The 22207-nt window shown below is 42.7% G+C and overlaps 1 protein-coding gene across 1 annotated transcript in view; it reads left to right on the forward strand.

Moving 5' to 3' along the window:
• LTBP2 (latent transforming growth factor beta binding protein 2) overlaps positions 1-22207 on the forward strand; it is a 186213-nt gene that overhangs the window by 61371 nt on the left and 102635 nt on the right. The window contains exon 4 of the mRNA XM_027844768.1: positions 15700-15887. Within this exon, the coding sequence (XP_027700569.1) occupies positions 15700-15887 (188 nt within the window). The remainder of the gene's footprint in view (positions 1-15699; positions 15888-22207) is intronic.

Below are 22207 nucleotides of genomic sequence, written 5' to 3' on the forward strand. Positions count from 1 at the left end.
ATGTCTTCACGCACTCAAGTCTGTTTCCTTAAGTCTTAAGTGAAGCAATCACTATACCACAAAAGAGTGGCTGTATCTACACCTGGTATGGTATCTCTTAAAGATTTTGCTTAATTTTGTATGTGGTTACGGCGGGTACCCCAAAACCCCAAATGGGGTCATGGAGAGTTGCATGCAACTGAAAAATGACTGAACAAGTGTGTGTGTGAGAGCAGGGTGTTAGGATCATAGATATTGAGATGGAAGGGACCTTAGAAAGGCCATGTAGTCCCCTCCTCTGGTTTTACAGAAGAGGTTAAGTGACTTGCCCAGGGTTTCACAGGTAATAAGCACTAGAGACTAGAATGACAACAACAATAACAAAGATCTGAGGGTAATGATGAAGTAATTGAAGTGAAGAAATCATGTAAGAATAATGATGCCATTAGAAATGATGAAAGAAATAGTATCAGAGAAACCTGATGAGGCTTGAATTGATGCAGATTGAAGCAGCCAGAACCGAGAGCACATTTTATACAATAACAACATCGTGAAGACAAAGAACTTTGAAAAACTGAAGAACTCAGATCAATGCGAAGACCAATCATGATTCCAGAGATCTGATGATGAAGAACGCTACCCACCTTCTGACAGAGAGGTGATGGACTCAAGGTGGAGAATGAGATGAACATTTTAACCTGGCCAATGTGGGAATTTGTTTTGCTTGACTGAATATTTCTTACAAGAGTTTTTCTTTGTTTTTCTTTTTTTTAAGAAGAGATGTGGGAGGGAGAAAAAATAAATGCTTATTAATTGAAAAAAAATTAAGGATCAAGGATTTGGATACAGATTCTCTGACTCCAGAACCTATGCCCTTTCTATTGTATTATACTGTCTCCTCAGAGGAAGAAAGTCCCTTTATTAGTATTAGAAAGGGTATCGTTTTTCCAGCAAAGGGGTACTAAATGCTCTTCCCAAAGATGCTCCTGGCCAATTTCTCTGGGCTGGGCCCCAGCAGGTTTCAAAGGGTAAAGAATACATTACATCATGGAAATAACTGTAATTTTCATGACAGAGGAAAGGAAAGAAAGGAAAGGAAAGGAAAGGAAAAGCCCTAGATTAGATTGTGTGCATTGGAGTGTAGTTCCCTTGAATTTCGAGTAAATCTCCAGGCTTCTTTCTGTTTTCTCTCAGAGAGTAATTGGACACATAGAGTCGTAGGGTTTTAGAACTGGAAAAGACCTTAGAGGTCATCTAGTTCAACCCCCTCATTTTACAGGCGAGGAAAATGAGGCTCTGAAAAAGTTAAGTAACTTCTCTAATATCACACATTAAATAATCAGCAGAGATGGGACTAGAACCTAGGGCCTCTGATTTCAAATACACTTCTCTGCCCCCAATTGCCTCCTGCTTCATTCTGGGGCCAGACCTGGGCAAAGCTAGAATGAGAGAGATTTTAGATCTTTATTTTAAGGTCCGGCAGCAAGTTAAAGGTAGAGACTGGAGACTGTGTCATACTCCCTCTCACCACTAGGGGAGTGAGAAAAGGCAAAATGATAATGATATTGGACCTTATTTCAGTTATCCCTTCCACAGAATTGGGATTAGGGGCTCTGCAGCGCCCCCCCACACACACACACCTTGCTCCCATCAGGAAAATCCACTTTAAAAAATTTTGGCTCTCCCTTCATACCAGAGAAGAAGTCTGAATTATTATGGTATTAAAAGATAAAATGTTGATATTATATAATACTATATGTACATTTTGTGCATTTCTGACTTTCTAAATTTGTGTTGTCTGTGGCTTCTGCAAAACTCCCAGAAAATTCCCATTTTATTTCTTACACCAACCCACTATATATCGAAACCGCAATGGGAGAAAATCGGAATGTGAAAGGGATAACTGTATACTTCAGGTATCAAGGGACAGGACTAACACCTATGTCCTAATCCCATAGGTTTGGGTAGAGATGCAAGATTATGTACTCTGTAGATTAGAACTATCACTTGACCTGAAATATAACCAAATATATAATATACCAAAAAATGTTATGTCCCCAGAGGAGGTGAAACAAATATAAAAATGGTATTTGAAAGGAAGATGGGGGGCAGCACTTGTATCCTGGCCCTTCTTTTGCCTTTTCTTAATCTTGAGTAGGTGCTTGTTCCATAATGGGAGCGCAATGGCAACTGTGGAAATTGATCTGTGTATTACGAAGGCAAAAACTCCATTGGCTCTCTCTTGCCTCAAGGATAAAATATACTCTTCCATTTGCCATGTAAAACCCTTCACAATCTATCCTTCCAGGCTAATTACATGTTATCCCCCTCACATACTTCATGTTCCAGCCAAATTGGTCCCCTTGCTGTTTCCATCTCACATCACTATGCCTTTCATTAGTTTTTCTTGCTGCCTGCAACACACTCTTCATCTCTTTCTCATAGAATCCCTAGCCTCCTTCAAAGCTCATTTCAAATGCCACCTCCTACAGGAAGCCTATCTGATCTCCTCAATTGTTAGAGCGTTCTGGAAATAACTTTGTATATATTTTGGATTTAATTTTCCATGTGCATGTTTTTTTTGCCTTTCCCTAACCCTCAATAGGATGGAAGTTCCTCAAGGAAAGAGATGTTTTGTTTTGGTCTTTGTATTTCCAGAGCCTAGCATAGTAAACACTTAATAAATGATTTTTAAGTGAATGAACAAAGCTATTGCTAGTAGCCCTAAAAGAAAGTACCAGCCCCTTGAATACTCTCAGACTGCCTGTTGGCAGCATACGAAATTTAGGAAAGCCTGAATCTTTGGGCTTGTTGTTATCCTGTGACTTGTAAACTGAGTGTTTTGTAAGGAGGGGGTGCATTGGGCTGGACTGAAAGCTGCTTGAGGGCTAAAGCTCAGAATACACCAAAGGACTGCTTGGTGATGACCCTATGTCACAAAATCAGTAACAGCTGCATCCTCAACCATACTTGCTGAAACCCTTCCTATTCCCTCTGGCATTCTGGTGCCATAGCTTATAGGAAGCCGATTGGTAACACCCAACCCAGAGAAGACATTCCTACCCCCAATACCAAAGGATCTTAGAGGAGAAAGGTGGGCTAGGTAAGTAACTGCTAGAAGTGGTTTGTTCTTTGGCTTGTGGCACATCAGGAGTGCCAGGCACATAGGTGACTATGGTACCCTTGATCCTGGGCTACGGTGGCATTCCTGTTGCTTAAGTCTGCCAGTATTTTTTGGTCCTCATTCCAGGGGCAGCAGGAGCAGACTTGGGTCTGCTATGAGCTTGTCATAGGATCATTTTATTAGATCTAGGATGGGGATCCTTAATCTTTTTTGTGTCATAGACCCTTTTGACAATCTAGTGAAGCCTATGGACCCCTTCCCAGAATAATGTTTTTAAATGCACAGGAGTGCAAAGGAAATGAATTATATTGAAATTGATATCTATCTATCTATCTATCTATCTATCTGTCAAACACAAAGTCATAGAGCCCTTAAAAAGTTATCCCTGGATCCATTGGGGGTTTGTAGACCCCAGATTAGGAACCCTTGAAAAGAAGAAACTTTGAGATTGTCTTCTCCAACTGCTTCATTTTCAGATGATGAAACCAAGTTTGAGAGGTTAAGGGACTTGTCCAAGGTCACACAGGAGCAGAGCTGGAACGCAGGCCATGGCTTCTGACTTCAACTCCAGTGCTCTTCCTAGGATGCCAGGCTAAATCTCTAAGACCCAGCCATCCACTCAACCAGAGGAGTCTTTTTTGTGGTTAGATGGGTAGTGAGGTGTCCTCTGGCAGAGGAGGGGAGCCCTCTGCTGGGGAACCATCATCAGTTTACGGCAGGATATCAGGCCACTTTGGTGCATCATGCCTTTGCCAGCTTAGCCATAACTATGCCCAGAGTCACTTTCTCCCTGTGTGACCTTGTTAAACCTCCTTCGGCCTCACTTTCCTCACCTGGAAAAAGAGGAAGGTTGAAGTAGATGGCTTCTGAGGTCTCTTTCAGCCCTAAATCTATGATCTAATAATTCCATGATTGCAATAGAAAGGATGGCTCTTGATTGCCTATAATAATAATAATTCTGTTGTTGTTGCTGTTCAGTCATTTCAGTCGTGTCTGACTCTTCATGACCCCATTTGGGGTTTTCTTGGCAAAGATACTGGAGTGGTTTGCCATTTTCTTCTCCAGCTTAATTTTTTACAGAGGAGGAAACTGAGGCAAACAGGTTTAAGTGACTTGCCCAGGGTCTCACAGCTAGTAAGTGTCTGAAGCCAGATTTGAACTCAGAAAGATGAGTCTTCCTGACATCATCATAGCTAACATTTATATAGCATTATTATGTGCTAGGCACTGTGCTAAATTCTTTACAAATATCTCATTTGATTCTCACAACAACGTTGGGAGGCAGGTGCTGTTATTATCTCCATTTTATAGTTGAAGAAATGAGACAAATGGAGGTTAAATGATTTGCCCCATAATATAAGGTCTGAGATCGGGTTTGAACTCAGGCCCTTCTGTCTCTAGCGCTCTATCCACTGTTCCACCCAGCCTGTATTAGCAAATTCTGCCAACTGAGACTACTTGTGAGAGAATGCTGATGGAAATCAGGGAGCCTTGATAATGGGTATGGCAGGGATGTTGTAGAAAGTGCACCAGATTGGGGTTTGAATCCCACCTGCGTGACCCCTAAGCAAGTCACAATTTTTCTAGGCTTTCCTCCTCATCTGAAAAAAAAGGAAAGGGTTGGATTAGATTAGGAGTTCTTAACCTGAGGTCTCTGAACTTAAATTTTTTGTGACTGTATATATTATATAAATCATATAATTGATTTCCTTTGTAATCCTACATATTTTATGTACAAGGTATGTGCACTGCCCATTGGTCATGTATGTTCACATGGGCTGGCTAAATGAGGCTGGTGGAGGGGAACTGATAGCTGTCTTGAGAATTTTAATCACACCTCTTCTAAGGAGGGGACATCATTCTGTTTTCTTACCTGGAGGACTATAGGAGAAAGAGTCAATAGATTGGCTACTCCGTTCTCTACCAGACTAGAATTATATCTTTTTGACCTATTAAATACTGCTAGTCTTAGGACATTTTTTCTTAAGGTTCAAACCACTTTTCTGGTCACTATCTCTTAAAAGGGAAGGGGTAACATCAGGCTTACTTTTGCAGGCTTGACTCTGTACCAAATGCTAGTTGCACAAAAGACCATCACAAATATTGAATAGCAAGTAAATCCTTTTATCCAAGCTAAAAGCAGCAGGAAAATGAGGAAAGTTATATAGATTAAAATATACCAGAAAATACACAGAATGAATGAGCTCTCCCACTGGGAGTGAGATATCTCAGCTCAATGAAGAGAAAAGCCCAGATCTCAGCCAAAGGGTAAATTCCCAGAAGTCACTAAGAAGGCATGCTGAGAGCTAGGGATATGTTGAGGTGCCAACCCCTCATGTCTACCACTTCCAAGATTTCCTCTGTCTCCATGGGTCCCTTCCTGAACACAGTCTGGAACAACATGTGTCTCAAAGCAGGAATGAAGGATATCTTTCCTCTCCAAAATTCTCTGCCAACTCTACCTCTTACGAAGGAATGCAGATCATTCCTTCTAATCACTTTCTTCCAATCTGGAACCACACCTAAGCAATATCACACAAAACACCCCATGTGAAACTTCAGTTACTTAAGCATTTTAAATCATTATTCTGAAGAGTCCATAGGTTTCACTGGACTGATAAGTGAGTCCATGATACACACACACACACACACGCACACACACACACACACACACACACACACACACACACACACAAAGGTTAAGAAGCCTAGACTACATGTTCTCCAAAATCCTGTCCAGTTCCAAGTCTTGTACTCCTCAGATGACTCCTGAATGACTGCTTATAAAACAGGAAATAGGGGTGGATTTGGAACCAAAAAGACTACTGAGGTGTCAGAAGACAACTGAGCCTATGCACATAGGAGCCAACCAGAGACTGTAATCCTCAAAGTTATGGCTCTACTAAGTGGGTGTGGTGTGGTGCCCTTAATTACCTAATCTGGAAGTTCCAAATGGTTGGCACGTGGACCATAAGTCAGATCCCTTAGGAAGGCAGAGCTCTGGGACTGGACAAGAAGCTGGTTGGAGATTTCAGTTTCCCAGAGTATGGTCATGTCATATTTTACAAGGGACAATGCATCTGCTATAGGGAACTTTGGTCAGATGACTGGGTAGGGCAGGCAACAATCAAGGGAAGGGGGTGAGAGAGAAATGAAGTGGGAAAGGGTAGGAGGGTGGATAATGGACTACCCTTGAGAGAATCTTTATCTGGGGCCATCAGCAAGAACAAAGCTGATGAGTTCTGGCCCTTTCTGATTTAGGAGTCTCTGGAAATTATATGGCCCACAATTTAGCTATGAGGCAGAGACCTGCTGCATTTGAGGAAGAGACGTCCAAACCTAGTTATTACACCTAAAAGGAGACCCCTGGGAAGAGGGTGGAAATGGCAGTGAATTATTTCACTGACCTTGCAGGCCCCCACTGGCAGAAGTCATTCAGACAGGGGAGATTCATAGGATTGTGGGTTTAGACCTGGAAAGGAAGGCCATCTAGGTCACCCTTACTTTACAGAAGAGGAAACTGAGACCCAGAGATGTTAAGTGATTTGTCCAAGGTGACACAGATAGTAAGTGGCAGAGCTGTGATTCAGATGGTGGTGGGGCAGGTGGAGTCATCAACCTGGCCTTGACAAGTGATATTGCTCCATGCTACCCATGACAAGCCAATGAGCATTTATTAAGCACCTACTATGTTAGGCACTGTGCTGAGTGAGGGTTACAAGGAAAGGTAAGAATAGTCACTGCTCTCAAAGAGCCCACAAATTATTGGTGGGAACAACATGCAAACAACTATAAATGAATAAATATATATGGAACAAACTGGGGATAATCACTGCAATTGGAGACTGGCTATATACCTATTGATTTAAGGCAGAAAGGCCTCTAGGTATGTCTCTCAGAAGGTCTGTGAACCAGTCCTGACACAGTACCATCATCAATTACTCAATAAGCATTGAAGGCATCTAATTATGTGATAAGCACTATGCTAAGTTTTGAAGATGCAAAAATCAAAAATGAAACAGTCCTGGGGAGCTGACATTCCGTATGAGTAGGATCTCATTTGATTCTCACAACAACACTAGGAGGTAGATCATATTATTATCCCCATTTGTAAAATGGGGAAACAGGTTAAATGGCTTGCTCAATGCCATGCAGCTAGTGACTGTGGTTAAATTTGCACTCAGGTCTTCCTGACCCCAGGCCTGGTGCTCTATCCACTTTGCCACCTAGCTGCCTTGAAGCTCGTTGACGTGGCATAGCACTAGATGAGATGGGTTTGTTCCAATGGTCATGAAGGTGGCTGGGGCAGGTGCAGTGGAGTGCTTAGAGGTTGATCGGATGATCAAAGATGCCAAGGTCATCCACTGCATCCCAGGCCATGGCCAGTCATCCTGACTTTTGTCTTGCTGATGGACTTTGATGACGCTGGAAGAGAGAGTGAGGCTGAAGACTTTGTGCAACTCTGCCTCACTTATATCCAATTCTTGTACAAGATATCACTGGCGAAGTCTGGTGCTCTTCGAGAATGAAAAATCAACAACAACAAACAAGACAAGATCAATAACTCCTTATTAAGGGCTTACTATAAGCCAGACACTTTGTTAAGAGCTGGGGATCCAAAGAAAGGCACCCTCCCCTCACCCAACAAAACCCCCACAGTCTGTCACCTCAAGGAGGTTACATTCCACTTGGGAACTGGCTCTTAGTAATGTCACCATGCACCTGAATGTTTTGGAAGTGGGGAGTGCATTAGACTATGCTGTAAGCTACTTGAACTATTAGTCAGGGAGTAAACCAAAGGCTGGACAATAATGATGCTGCATCCGAAGATCATCATCAGCTGTATCCTTGACAACACTTTCTGAGCCCTATACCTTTGGACGTGCCCATTCTTTGGGGTGTACTGATTTGAGAGGTCCCGAGATACTGACATCAGCCACCATTCTTAGCCTGGACTCTGGGGTACTCTAGTTGCCTCAAATGACCCGGTTTAGAGATGGACATAAATATTTCCCCTAGTCCAACCAATGCAGATTTTTTTTTTCTAAAAAGAACTTTGCTTATAAAGAATGTGCAGAGCACAAAACTAACGAGTTTATAGAACTCAGAAATCCTATCTTAAGTATCTATAATATGTCCACAGATGAAGAATATATAGCTCTTGATGGGGACAACAAGCCTTTTTTTCCAAACTCAGTCAAATGTTTTCACTAGTCTTTTATTTAGGCTGGTGTCATCTATTGCCTTCATTGCCCTTTGCTCTAAGTAGAATCATAGAATTAGAATTGGAAGGGAATGTAGAGATCATTAAGCCTCATTTTACAGATGAGGAAACTGAGGCCCAAAGGGTAACTTTGTGCCCGAGGTCACAAAGTGACAATGCCAGGATTTATATCCAAGTTCTTTTTCTATCTCACCCCCACAAGGGTTTAAGCCTTGTAGCTAGATGCCAAGCTTCCTGGAGATGCCATCTGGCTCATGAGTTACCCCCTACCATGACCTAAAGCTGACTTCCTTTCTTTTATTTTCTTCCAAAGCTAGCCACCACCCCCAGTTATATAACCCGGAGTGGGAGAACCTGATATTTGATGACTCCTGTTAACACTGGCCCAGCTATGGCTCCTCCCACTTCCTTGTATTTTTCAAGATGCTGGTTACTACACACCAAGAGAAGTACCTATCCAAAGTCCTAGTTTACAGTTTTACAACAGTCACAAATAACTTTTAAAATGTTGTAATGAGAAACACACTAAAAATAATTAACAATAAGGGAACAGTTGCTTCTCTCAAGGGCACTATTGAGGCCTTCCCACGCTACTTTTTTTGGTCTAGACATAAGATTTTATGGATGTGGGGAACTTTTGATTTGGAAACTCATCCTCTAATGGATTGGCAAGCGTCTGCAACTTAGTCTTTGGCACTAAGACGTTAAATGATTTATTTGTCCATGGTCATTATGCTGCTACTATGTGTCAGAGCAGAACTCGAACCCAGGTCTTCCTGACTTAGTCACTAAGGTTGGCTCTATCCCTTATGCAAGGCATATGATCATATGTGAAAGTCAGAATCAATTGCTTGTCTTTTGTATACAGGGATGATGATGATGCTAATTCGGTATCGGGAGGACTGGTACCTCAGGTTGTATTTTTCAATAATGGGGAAGAATTTGCACATAATCATCCATACTCTCCTGGTTCCCCTTCTGATCATTAATAAGTATTTGTAAAATCACAGGATCAAATGTAAAGTGGGGATAATAGATTTGGAAATGGAAATGATCTCAAAAGTTATCTATAATAGCTTGCAATTACATAGTGCTTTGATTCTGAAAGGGATTTTTTATTTCTCAGTGCAAAACTAACTCACCTTTAAGGCAGAGGTTCTTAACATTCTTACAGTTAAAAATAGTATATGTGGACTCCTTTGTCAGTCTAGCAAAGCCAATGGACCCTTCTCAGAATTATGTTGGTCTTTTTTTTTTCTCCTATGAGCATCAGATTAAATATAAGAGGCAGCCAATGGCACAGTAGATAGGATGATGGGTCTGGAGTAAGGAAGGCCTGAGTTCAAATACACACTCAGATACTTACTAGCTGTGTGACCCTGGGCAAGTCACTTAATCCTGCTTGCCTTGGTTTCCTCATCTTGTAAAATGAGCTGGAGAAGGAGATGGCAAACCACCCCAGTGTCTTTGCCAAGAAAATCCCCAAATGGGGTTACAAAGAATCAGACAACAGTAGAAATGACTGAATAACAACAAAAAACGTCCTTTTCAGAAATCTCTGAGGAAAAGCCTAGGGGAAATTTGTATAACCCAGCCCAGTTTCCCTAGAGGAAGATGGGACTAGGAAAGAAACAGAAGTACAATGCTACCTCATTTTCTTCATCTGTAAATTGGAGATAATAATAGCGGCCACCTACCAGAGTTTAAATGAGAATATTCAGGATAAAATGAGATAATATTCATAAAACACTTTACAAACCCTAAAGCACAATATAAATGCTAAGCTATTTATTTAAAAATTCATAATGGAAGGAAATGCTAAATTTAATTTAGAGGTTAGTGAAACTCTCCCCACCCCAGGTCTGAGTCAATGGACCCTTGAAATCTATCCATAGACTCATTCCGTGGATTCCAGGAAGGGATTAAAGCCCTTTCCTTTTAGTGTTAAATCCCTTAAAAACCTCTTCTTTAAGGAGACTGAACCTAGAAATCCTAGCATCCTTCTCACTGAACTCTAATCAACTAAATTTGATCCGTCAAAAAGAAAGAAAGAATTTCTTCAATACTTCAAAAGAATAGCAATTTCATCAGTGTGGGGGTATTCCCAATGATATAGCTCACAACCTATCTCTCCATAATTGAGTGTACAATCTTTATGAGTTTCTGCAGTCAGACAAAATTCATTACTTGCCGTCTCCTTCTCTGATGAAGAACCTCCCAGAACCCAGCAAGGCTGTTTTCAAACACATAGTTCAGACACATAGATAAATATAGGGTCTATATCTGAGTATTGTTCACTTTACTAGGGCCTGCCTTTTCTTGGTCTCGGTTGTTAATAATGATGATAGTGATGATAGCTAGTATTTATATAGTGCATTAGGGATTGCAGAGCATTTTATCTATGCTATCTCATCTGATTCTCATAGCAATTCTGGGAGATAGGTGCTATTATTATCCCATTTTGTAGATGAAGAAACAGGTTGAGAAGTCAAGTGACTTGCTAAATAGTATCTGAGGCAGAATTGGAGCTCAGGTCTTCCTGACTCTAAATCCACCCTTCAGTCCACAGCACCACCTATGAGCTGCCTTTGAGAGCTCAGAGTCCCCTTCATACCATAGTGCGACGACATGAAGTAGGATTTCGGTGGAGAGTTAAATAGATAATGAATTTTAAAACCTCTTTCACTTTTAGCTTGACCAGATCCATGAACTGAATCTAAAGGTCAGGTTCCAAGGTGCCGGATGGGGTGTATATAGAATACCCCACCCCTTACTCCCCCCATTCACTCCCCAGGCACTTGTTAAATCTGTTCACCAGCCTGTGGCCTGGTACCACTGAGAGGTCCGTGCTGACTCTCACTCCCTGCTTGCTTCTCCTCCCCCTGGCTGCCGCCCTCTTGAGAACAATGAGAGAGGTTCATATTCCTGCTGCAGCTGGCTTTGCTGGCCCTGTCCCCAGTAATGGGGAACAGCTGTTGGAGATTTGGGCTCTCAGCTGCGCTCCCATCTCTGGCCAATTGTCTGTCAAGCTCTCTGCGAGTTGGATCTCCTATAGCCCTTGAAGCTTCGGGATACTTTCCTAGAACCCATCCCAGAGACAGAATGGACAGAGTGCTGAGCTCCAAGTCAGAAAGACCAGAGTTCAAATCCATAGCGGTGTTACTATGGGCCAGAATGTTGACCTCCCTCATTTTCAGTTTCTTCATCAGTGAAAAGGGGTTAACAACATCTGTATTATCTACCTCATAAGGTTGGGGTGGTTTAAAAAAAATTAAACTAGATGTGATTTTATGAGGAAACTCCCTCCATCAACGAAAATAAGCACTTTTTCTGCATCTTATAATGCTGCCTAGGGGCACTGAGAGGTTAGGTTACTTGCTTAGATCAGAGGGAGCATCTGAATCCAGCTCTTTCTGAATTTAAGGCTGGCTCTCTATTTGCTAGGCCAGCCTGCCAACAGTGCTTATGGGGAACTGAAAGGTATGTAAGGGGCTTTGCGAACGATAAATCAGCCACATAAATGTTCTCAATCCCCAGAGGAAAAAAAAAACAGCTGGCTTGGGAGGCATTATTAGGGTTTAATAAGGTAACAATTGCTGGCTGTCTAGTTTTCAGGGGTGAGTGGAACTGGAGCTCCCACAAGCTCATTGAAGTAGGGAGTGGGAGAAGCTGGTAGGCCTCCATGTGTTTTGGAACCTGGAGTTTAGGGGAGGTAGGATATGTTTCATAGGAGTCATTGGATTGGAAGGGGGTGGGGATAGATATGCAGGGCCAGGGGTTCCTACTGCTGGTGCTTGGTCATAAGTTTTGTCCTTTGCCAAGAATAAAAAGGTATCTGTTATTGGCTGGTCTCCCTCCTCACCTTTCCCCCACTCCCCCCTTCCTCCTTCCCCCTCTTCTTCCCCCCCTGCCTCCACACCCCACACCCCCAGACCTAACTTGTAATGTTATTGGTAGAGGGAACCAAATTTCAATAAGGAAATTCCCTCTCCCTCTGCACCTGCAACTCAATCTATCACCTTTGGAGGGTTACCTGTTCATACCAAAAAGTTAAGTGATTCAGGCAGGCTACAGAAGAAGCCAGTATGTGCCAGTGGGGATTTGAACCTAGGTTTTCCTGACTCTAAAAATCCACTTTGCAATGATCCCATTGGCTGGGGATTCTGTGAAGAAATAAATGCCTGTGGGGAGTGGGGGTAGGGAGGAAAAAATATCCAATAGAGGGATGGCATCAGCTTTTCACCAATGAATTCCCAAACTAGACCCGGAGGGTTTCCCCCTTCATTTTCTCTATTACCAGCCTAAACCTAGACCTTGAGAAAACCTGACCATTTTTTTCTTACTTTCTGGACAGGCAATAAATCCGAGAGAGACAAGGTTGGGATTTACAGAAAGGAAAAAAAAAAGCGTTACTAAAAGGATTAAGGGAAAGAGTAAACTTAAGTAAAGCCAGGCACAAAACCCTAAGGTGGACAAGTTTATATAGGCTAGCTAGAACTGTTTTTCTACTTAACCCTGTCTGAATAGCTGAAGGCTTTTCTTTTTAACCTTGGCCTAGGCCTCCCCTACTGACTCCTTACTTGTTACAAGTCATTTCTCTATACTTGTTAGAAGTCACCTCCTGTGGTTTCTCCTTAGATTTCTTGATCATTATTTGGTTTGGTGCAAATGTCGAGTTTTTGCTGGAGAGGGGAGTGGGAGGAGGGGCTTGGGTGGCCTGCCTTCATTGAGGTGGCCATCTCTCTGGAAATCCCACCATTTCCCTTTCCTCACCAGGTAGAGAGGGAATGGTAGAGCATCATCAAAGTCCTTCCATGCAAGAGATGAGAACAATGGATAACTATCAGGGATTGCCTTTCTCCACTGAGTGGTAGACTCTCCCACCCAATGTGGAGAAGCACATTTGTCTGCTGGTTAAGATATTCTGGTTCCCCTTTGGGACAGAATGTGTTTAGAAGGAGAAAATGATTAAAAATACAAACAATAGAGACCTGCCGTTTTCTCATAAGTCAAATACCCTCTGGCAAAAGTTGCTCATCAGGGCCTAAAGAGCTGGGGTTGGGGTAGAGGCTGGTCCCTGTTGAAATATAGCCCTAACGTGGGTGATACAGGTGGGCTGGACATGCTGGAGCTGGAGTTAGCTCAGGATATGTGGAGATTTACCCCTAGATACCTACATGGAATCTGGGGGCATCCCAATTTCTTTGGAATGATTATAGTCCCTGTGCCTTGCCTATAGTCATGCAGTAACCCCACCTCCAAGATCCTTTTGCCATGGCACCCTTTCCCAAGGCCTGATTTCCCTCCAATCCCAGCCCCTGTGGGGGAGAGTGTTGGACTCTGTTGGAGGATGGACTGTCCTTTCTCCTAGTACTATGGCACCTGTGTAGATTGTCTCTGTGCTGCAATTTCAGTTGCCATAGTCTCCCTCAACTAAAATTGTCCCGGGTGAAATGATAATGATAGCTAACATTTATATAGTGCTTATTGTGTGCCCGTGCTGTACTAAGCACTTTACAAATATTGTATTATTTTGATCTTCACAACAATCCTGGGAGGTAGGTGCTATTATCACCCCCATTTTACAGATGGGGAAACTGAGGTTAAGTGATTTGCCCAGAGACACATAGCTAATAAGTGCATGAGGCTATATTTGAACTCAGGTCTTCCTGACTCGCTGCCCTGCACTCTATGCACTGAGCCACCTGGCTGCCCCTAAAAATTGCTACTAATGCCTCTGGAACATAAAGGGGACCTGGGGGTGGGGATGTTACTCTCATTGAGTGAGTGTAAAGATCTAAAGGTCCCTTTGTGTTTGGGCCTCATGTTTAATAGCTCTGCCCCTTTAAAATGCAGAAGGTGGCAGGCAGGAGAATAGACTTCTTGTATAGAGCCCGCCATGTAACTGCTTCGTGTTGAATGGAGCAATTGCTTGAATCTATATTTCTGCTCCTTACCAGATTTGGCTTGCCTGACTTTTAGGCCAATCCTGATAATTTCATCCTCAGCATTGTTGCTATTCCTATCTGTCTCCTCCTGAGTGTTTAATCCAGCTTACTTATTGTCCCTTACTCCCATTTCTGTTACTTCTTCCAGTCTTGTAAATTGACCATTGCTTTGTTATCTCAGATCCTGGTCTCCAATGTTGAGTTTCTTCCCCTGGGCAATAGTCAATGATCTGTTCTTGGCAGCCCTTGGCTATTAATTCTAGACTGGCTGAAACCAGCTGTTTAGATGTAGCATTCCATGTACGGACTTGGAGACCTGGGACCAGAAGATCTGGAGCTGAAAGGGACCCTAGAGATATACTAGTATAATCCCCTTGTTGTATAGATGAAGAAAGCCAGGGTCAGAGAAGTGAAGCAAATTCTCTAAGATCTCAGCTGTAAAGACAATGATTATTGAATGATTAATGTGTTTATTTGATTTGGAGAGGTAACTGTCTAGTGTATACGCAACTGGTCTTGGAGTCAGGGAGAATTGAGTCCAAGCCCTCCCCCTCACATATAGTGGCTATGTGACCAAGAAAGAAAAGAAACAAACATTTATTAAATGCCACCCTACATGCCAGGTACTGCACTAAGCACTGTACAAATATTATCTTATTTGATTCTCACAACAACCCTGGGAAGTAGATGCTATTATTATACCTATTTTACAGATGAGGAAACTGAGGCAGATAGCGGTGAAGTGACTTGCCCAAGGTCACATGGTTAGGAAGTTTCTGAGACCAGATTTGAATTCAGGCATTCCTGATTCCAGACCTGGAACTGGATCTCTTGTACCACCCAGTTGCAGATAGAGATGAAGTGACTTGCCCAGGGTCACACAGCTAGGAAATGTCTGAGGCAGGATTTGAACTCTGGTCTTCTCAGTACTGTATCTACTGCACCATGTAGATTCTTTTTAGCAAATCATTTGATCTCTTAGTGCCCCAGGTTCCCTTCTAAGACTTGTGGAACAGGTGCCAATAGGCGTTGGTAAAGGGATTTTCCTCACTTAGAGTTCCTTATATTAATCAATTTCAGGTCAAGATCAAAATAACAACAACAATAACAACAATAATGATTATGATAATAATTCAGATGCTCCTTCAGTTAACTTTGTGGGCCCTTTCCACCATCAATTACCCTGACCATCACCATCACTTTCACCATTACCATCACCATCAGAAAGCTTCCAAAAGACAAAGATCCCATTGGTTTGGCTTGATCTCTTCCTGGCCAGACATAGCATCACACCTTATCCAATGATGATGATGGGGGGGGGGTAGGGTGGGAAGGATGCTGCTTTGTGTCACCATGTTATGCTACAGAAGTATATATAAGGAATCAGTCTGATATGTAAACATCTATGCTGTCTGTCTCTGCAGGAATACAAACCAGATCAGCCATCCCAACACTCCCCAGCAGCAGTTGAGGTCATCACCGACCATCCGCCGGTATCCAGCAGTGGTCACTGGCCAGCTGACCTCCAATGCTCTAACTGGAGGAAATGGTCATGACCAGGGTGACTCAGCACACCGGGCGGCACATGTGGAGCATGGCTCACCCCTTTGGGGTAAGAAATACCCACCTTTGTCCTTCCCAGGATAACCCAAGCTATGGAAGGACTATGATTACCTCCTCTACTTCCCCCATCACTTCCAAATATACATGCCCCTGGGGGCAGGCAGCAACTGGAAAGACACCATTGATCCATAATGTCAAAGGTTTTAGTACCAAAGAGAGAACAAGTCCCCAAAATAAGAGATGATAGCGAACTACCTTTTGCCTCTTCCTTCTACTCTTCTCTTGACTCATTTGCTGTCTCTGTCATCCCATCAGATACTACAGGCAGTAGTTGGGAGCAGAAGCTGATTTCTGGTGGGGGTAAATGGAGGAGAAAACAGGAGAGGATCAGGGAGGAGGTAGGTCAAGAAACGGGAGATGGATGACTCTTGGAGAGAGATGTCTTGTATGCGATTCTTATAGCCCTTAATTTCCGACTTTTATTTTACACGTGTAGCTATGGTTTGTCAGCTCTCCAGCTGGCAATTAGTTACTTCATTTGGCACCTACAAGGCCATGGATGCTCAGATTTATCAGAAACTGTAAAAGAGGTTAGAAGACAAACCACCCACAGCTCAGAGTCCGATCCATGCTCTGCCTGCTGGTGCTCTTGTCTTAATCTAGCTGACTTAAAAAAAAAACAAACACTACTTTTTTAGATTCAAACTCCTGATACATACTTGTTAATTTTCTTTTTTTAAGCAATCAAAGTTAAGTGACTTGCCCTGGGTCACACAGCTAGAAAGTGTCTGAGGATGGATTTGAACTCAAGTTCTCCTGACTTCAGGGATGGTGCTCTATCCACTATGCCATCTAGTTCCCCCTTTTGTTTATTTCCATGAATTCCTAGCTTATGATTTCTGAGAACTTTCAACTCCTTGAATTTTATCTGGACTCCCTGGTCACTGTCAACCCAAGGCTCCATTAACCAGTAAATTTGTAATCCTGATAACTATACAGGCAATGCCATCTCAGGTTCAGTCTGATTAATGATACCCAGATGCTTCTCATACCCCAGAGTTACAATAATTAATAATTGCCACCATTTACATTGTTCTTTAAGGTCAAGTCTCATCTAAATTCCCACCTTCTTCAAGAAACCTTTCCCAGGCTTCTTAATTTTAGTGCCTTCCTGCGGAGACTATCCCCAGCTTATCCCATATAAATCTTATTTATACATAGTTGTTTCTATGTTGTCTCCCCTCATTTTCCCTTTGAGAAAATCTAGGCCCAGATTTGCCCAGGGCCACAGCTAGTAAGTGTGTCAGGAGGGAGTCAAACCCAAGCCTTCCAGATTCCAAGGTTATTGATCCATCAGCTGCTACAGCTGGCTTATGCATGTTATTATTTGTCCTTCGTTCTTGAAAAGGACCAATAACTTCAGGAGGGTGATGTCTTGACTTGCAAGTGATTTGGGTTTAAGTGAGGCAGAGCTGTGCAAAATCACCATCCTCACTCTCTCCTCCAGAGTCACCTGAGTCCAGGGACAAGACATAGGTCAGGATGGCTGGAGGTGACCCTGGATACAGTGGGAGACCTTGGCCTTCATAAGCTAAGGTGTTTTCCTGGGTCTCAGTTTGTTCGAGGCAACACCCATTCAGTAGTTAAAGGCTAGGTAAGAATTGAGACAAAAGATGGCCTAGTTTGCCTTCACAAAATGTCAGTCTGGGAGGGGAAGACCTTCAGAGTGAGCTGGGGAAGACCTTCAGAGTGAGCTGGAGAAAGAAATGGCAAAGCACTCTAGTATCTTTGTCAAGAAAGCCCCAAATGGAATCATGAGGAGTCAGACACGACTGAAAAAACGACTGAACTGAACGCATGTGTGTGCTGTGAAGTGTACTTGAAAGGGCCAGATTAGTAAGGGAAAGATTATGAGACATGATCTTGAATGAAACTTCTCATCTTACATTACATCTTACATAGCATTTAAAGGTTTGAAAGACACTTTACAAATATTTTTTCATTTTATCTTCATGATAACCTAGAGGGGTAAGTGTTAGATGCTATTGTTCTCCCCATTTTACAGATGAGGAAACCGAAGTGATTATTGCTGTTGTTGAGTTGTTTCAGTTATGTCCAACTCTTTGTTGACCCCATTGGGAGTTTCCTCGGCAAAGATACTAGAGTGTTTGCATTTCCTTCTCCAGCTCATTTTACATACAGATGCGGAACTGAGGCAAACAGGATTAAGTGACTTGCCCAGGGTGACACAGCTAGTAAGTGTCTCAGTCTAGATTTGAACTCATGAGGATGAGTCTTCCCTGATTCCAAGCCCAGTGCTGTATCCACTGTACCACTTGAGGTTTAGAGCAGTTAAAAGACTCATCTAGGACTTGCACAGCTAGTGTCTGAGGCAGGATTTGAACTTGTGTTCCTAATTTCAAGTCTAAACTCTATCTACTGTGCCAAAACATATGGGGTAGGACATCCATAAACACGAAACTCTTCAGTTTTGGTGTTGTACCACATCGAAGCCCTACATATCATTTTCCCCCGCCTCCAACATTGTAGAGTTTTACTGTAGCTGTATCATATACATGGTAGCAAAGGAAATATTGAAGGCATCATCTAGGGGCTGATGTCTCATAAGTGAAAATCGTTTTTCTCTGGGCTTTTTGGGTTTAGTCATAGGCAGCCCCACTGTGGGAGGCCATCGCACTCCTCAGGACTAGTGACTATAAAAGTTACCTTGACACCCGCAAAGCCCTGCTGCCCTGTTTTCCTTACTGCACTAACAGCAGATATGCCAAGGGCAGCAGGAACGATTAATTTTCAGTGGAAAGTTATGGTCGTTGCCAAAACCCAGGCTCTCATCAAAATGCCAAGTCAGCAGAGTTTGTGATTGCTGGCCGTTGTGTTCAGGGGAAGACAGATTTTCAAGGACAGTGATTGTTTACACAGAGGGGAAGACTATAGTGGATATGCTAGTGATTTATATTCATGGGGGATTGCTGCAGAATAGGTGGGACACACTGTGCAGACCTCAAGCAAAGGGATGCCAAGTCATACTCATACCTAGACAGGAGTCATCCATCCATGTGACCTCCATGAAGAATTTAGTGCACCAGGAGGGTGGACCCTGATGGAACCTTGAAGAAAAATGGAGTTTGGATGTTGGACCATATGATCTGAGGCAAGAGAGTTGGAGCCTTGAAGTAAGGCCGTGTGGTCTGAGGCAAGAGAATCAGAGCCTTGGAACATTCAATCAGTCAACAAGTATTTATTAAGCAACTGTTGGGTTGCCGAGCCGTGTGGTCTGAGGCATGAGAGTCAGTACCTCGATAACAGTAGGAGACAAAGGACTTACTGCCTCAGTCAGAGAAAAAGGAGAGTGATGGTGATTTAGGGCCTTGACAGGAGAGAGAAAAAAGGATTTGGAGTCTGTGGAGAGAGACGGAAAGATAGATTTCGAATGAGAAAGGAAAAGGGTTCAAAGCCTCACTGAGAGATGATTGGGTGTGGTTAGAGATACCCAAATTCACTGGGATCAAGATAGAAGCCCACAGTCTCCATTATCTTTTTTTTTTTTTTTTGGTTTGTTTTTGCTTTTTAGTGAGGCAGTTGGGGTTAAGTGACTTACCCAGGGTCAAACAGCTAAGTAAGTGTCATGTGTCTAAGGCTGGATTTGAACTCAGGTCCTCCTGACTCCAAGGCTGGAGCTCCATCTACTATGCCACCTAGCTGACCCTTGTTTCCATTATCTTGATAGAGAATGTCAACTGGATCAAATCAGCCTCTAATCTGTGAATGGCCGGAGTCGAACAAAGCAGGCTAGTGACAGGAGAATCAGGAATTAAACAGAAGTTTAATTTCAAAGTGAAGGAAATAACTTGCAAGCAAGGAGGCAATCTAGACACATGTGCCAGGCCCTGCCCCTAATGGGGGGACCTGAGGCAGAATGGGGAAATCTCAATACATATACCAATGGCTACAAAGTGAACTGTAGCCCTGACGATGAGGGTAACAGCAACAATGAGACAAGTTCGATTCATATCAGGGCTTCATGACTTTTCTAAAAGTTGAGGGACTTGAGTATGAATCCATTCTGCGTGTTTTGTTCCATTAGATTAATGACTCTCAAACTTTTGAGTTTTAGGTCTCCTGAACAGTCTTAAAAATTGAAGATTCCATCAAAGAACTTTTGTTAACGTGGGTTATAGTTATCAATATTGATTGTATTCAAAATTAGAACATCTTAGTATTATTCTAAAAATAATGTTGACCTTATGGAGTCCCTGAAAGGATCTCAGGGACCCCCAGAGGCCCCCAGGCCACACTTTGAGGACTTCTGGGTGAGATAAAACTTGTACTTGTGATGGTATGAGTAGTTGGCTGACATAAAGTGAAGATGTAGGTCATAGAAACTAGAAAAATGGTAACTGGGAAACAGAGGAAATAGAGTAAGGCCCAGGGACAGTCTCCTTTGGCTCAAGGAGAGAGTTTTGTGTAAAGTTGTTGAGTCATTTCAGTTATGTCCCACTCTTTGTGACCCATTTGGGGTTTTCTTGGCAAGGATACTAGAATGGTTTGCCATTTTCTTCTCCAGCTCATTTTACAGTTGAGGAACTGAAACAAATAGGATTAAGTGACTTGTCCAGGGTCATACAGCTAGTAAGTGTCTGAGGCTATATTTGAATGAAGATGTCTTCCTGATTCCAAGTTCAAAGCGCCACCTAGCTGCCCTTTAGTGTAGGGGCAAGAATGTAAATGGGCAGGTAAGTGGTACAGTGGGTGGAGTGCCATACCTGGAGTCAGGAAGACCTGAGTTCAAATCTGACCTCAGACACTTACTAGCTATGTGACCCTGGGCATGTCACTTAACCCTGTTTGTCTCAGTTTCCTCATCTGTAAAATGAGTTGCAGAAGGGAATGGAAAACTACTCCAGTATCTCTGCCAAGAAAACTCCAAATGGGGTCACAAAGAACTGGGTATGACTGAAACGACTGAACAATAGCAAGAATGTAAAAGGAGTTTGGGCTCAGATTACAGAGGGTTCTTAACATAGAGCTAGGCAGCTTGTAATTTTTAAAGTTTTTATTGTTGTTTTCTGTTTCTTACATTGACATAGTTATCCCAAGTATCCCTCATCCTTCCTCTCCCAGAGAATCATACCATACAACAAACAGAAATTTTTTCAGAGAGGAAAAAAAAAGTCAGCCCCATTAACATTGAACATTGAAGTCAGCGCAGCATTGAACAAGTTAGAAAACATGTGCATTGTGTGAACTCTTATGGCTGTCCTCACCTCCACAAAGGGGCTGTCCTCACCTCCCACAAATGAGGGTGTCTTCTCCTCTCTCTTCCCTTGAGTCCTGATTAATCTTTATTTTTTGGTTACATTTACTTTTGATTTCTTGGTGTGTAGTTCTTCCTGGGGCAGTTTGTATTTTATTTGGTCACCGAAGGTGTTTAGTCCAAGGGTAATATGATCAAAGAGGTGATGTAGGAAGAGGAATCTGGCTTGAGAATGGGACAGTTGGAGGGGAAGAGGATGGGAGTCAAGGAGACCAGTTAGCAAACTGTTGCAATAGTCGAGGGATGAGGTAATGAGGGCCTAGACTAGGGCAATGGCAGCAGAAATGGAGAAGAAAGATTCCATTAAGACATCCATTCACACAAGATGGTTGACCTCATCCAGGAGGAAAGCAATTTGATTTGATTAAAGTCATTCACACTAAGGTGTAAAGGATCGGCAGACTGAAAACTCTGTCAAAGTTTATATGCCTTTTGAAAGGGAAGCTTTTTCTCTGAGCCAGAAAAACAGTGGTCAGCAACTTGGCACTCTGCTTGGAAGAGGTAGCCAATTCCTGACCTTCACTGTTAGCTTCTCAAGGTCAGGGAGCCCAGGCTTATGTTTTTATTAGATTCTCTCATAGGTCCTACATTCATTAGGTGTTTAATAAATGCTTGTTGGTACGTTGGTTAACCTACTGCCCCCCCAGGCATCTCTAACTGCTTCTGCACTTCTTGAAGGTCTTCATATAATTGGAGGTATTGGGGGGAGTATTGGGGGTGTTCCACCAGATGTGGAGTCAGACGACCTGAGTTTGAATCCTGCCTCTGAAACTCTTACTACTGATAGGACCTTGGCAAGTCAATTCATTTCTCAGGGGCCCAACTTCCTCGTCTATAAAATAAAGGGGTTAGATTGGTGGTCTTGCAGATCTATCTTCTATCCCCCTTTCACCAAGCCCCAACCTCCTTCCGTTCTTCCAGTCTCCCAGGCTTATAATCTTGCATTTTCCTTGACTTCTCCCTTTTTCTTCTCCCCACATATCTAGTCATGTGCCAAATCTTGCTGGTTTGGCTACATCTGTGACATTTCTTGC

This window comes from Vombatus ursinus, unplaced genomic scaffold, assembly GCF_900497805.2.
Source record: "Vombatus ursinus unplaced genomic scaffold, bare-nosed wombat genome assembly UNPS02014945.1, whole genome shotgun sequence".
Taxonomy (NCBI): Eukaryota; Metazoa; Chordata; class Mammalia; order Diprotodontia; family Vombatidae; genus Vombatus; species Vombatus ursinus.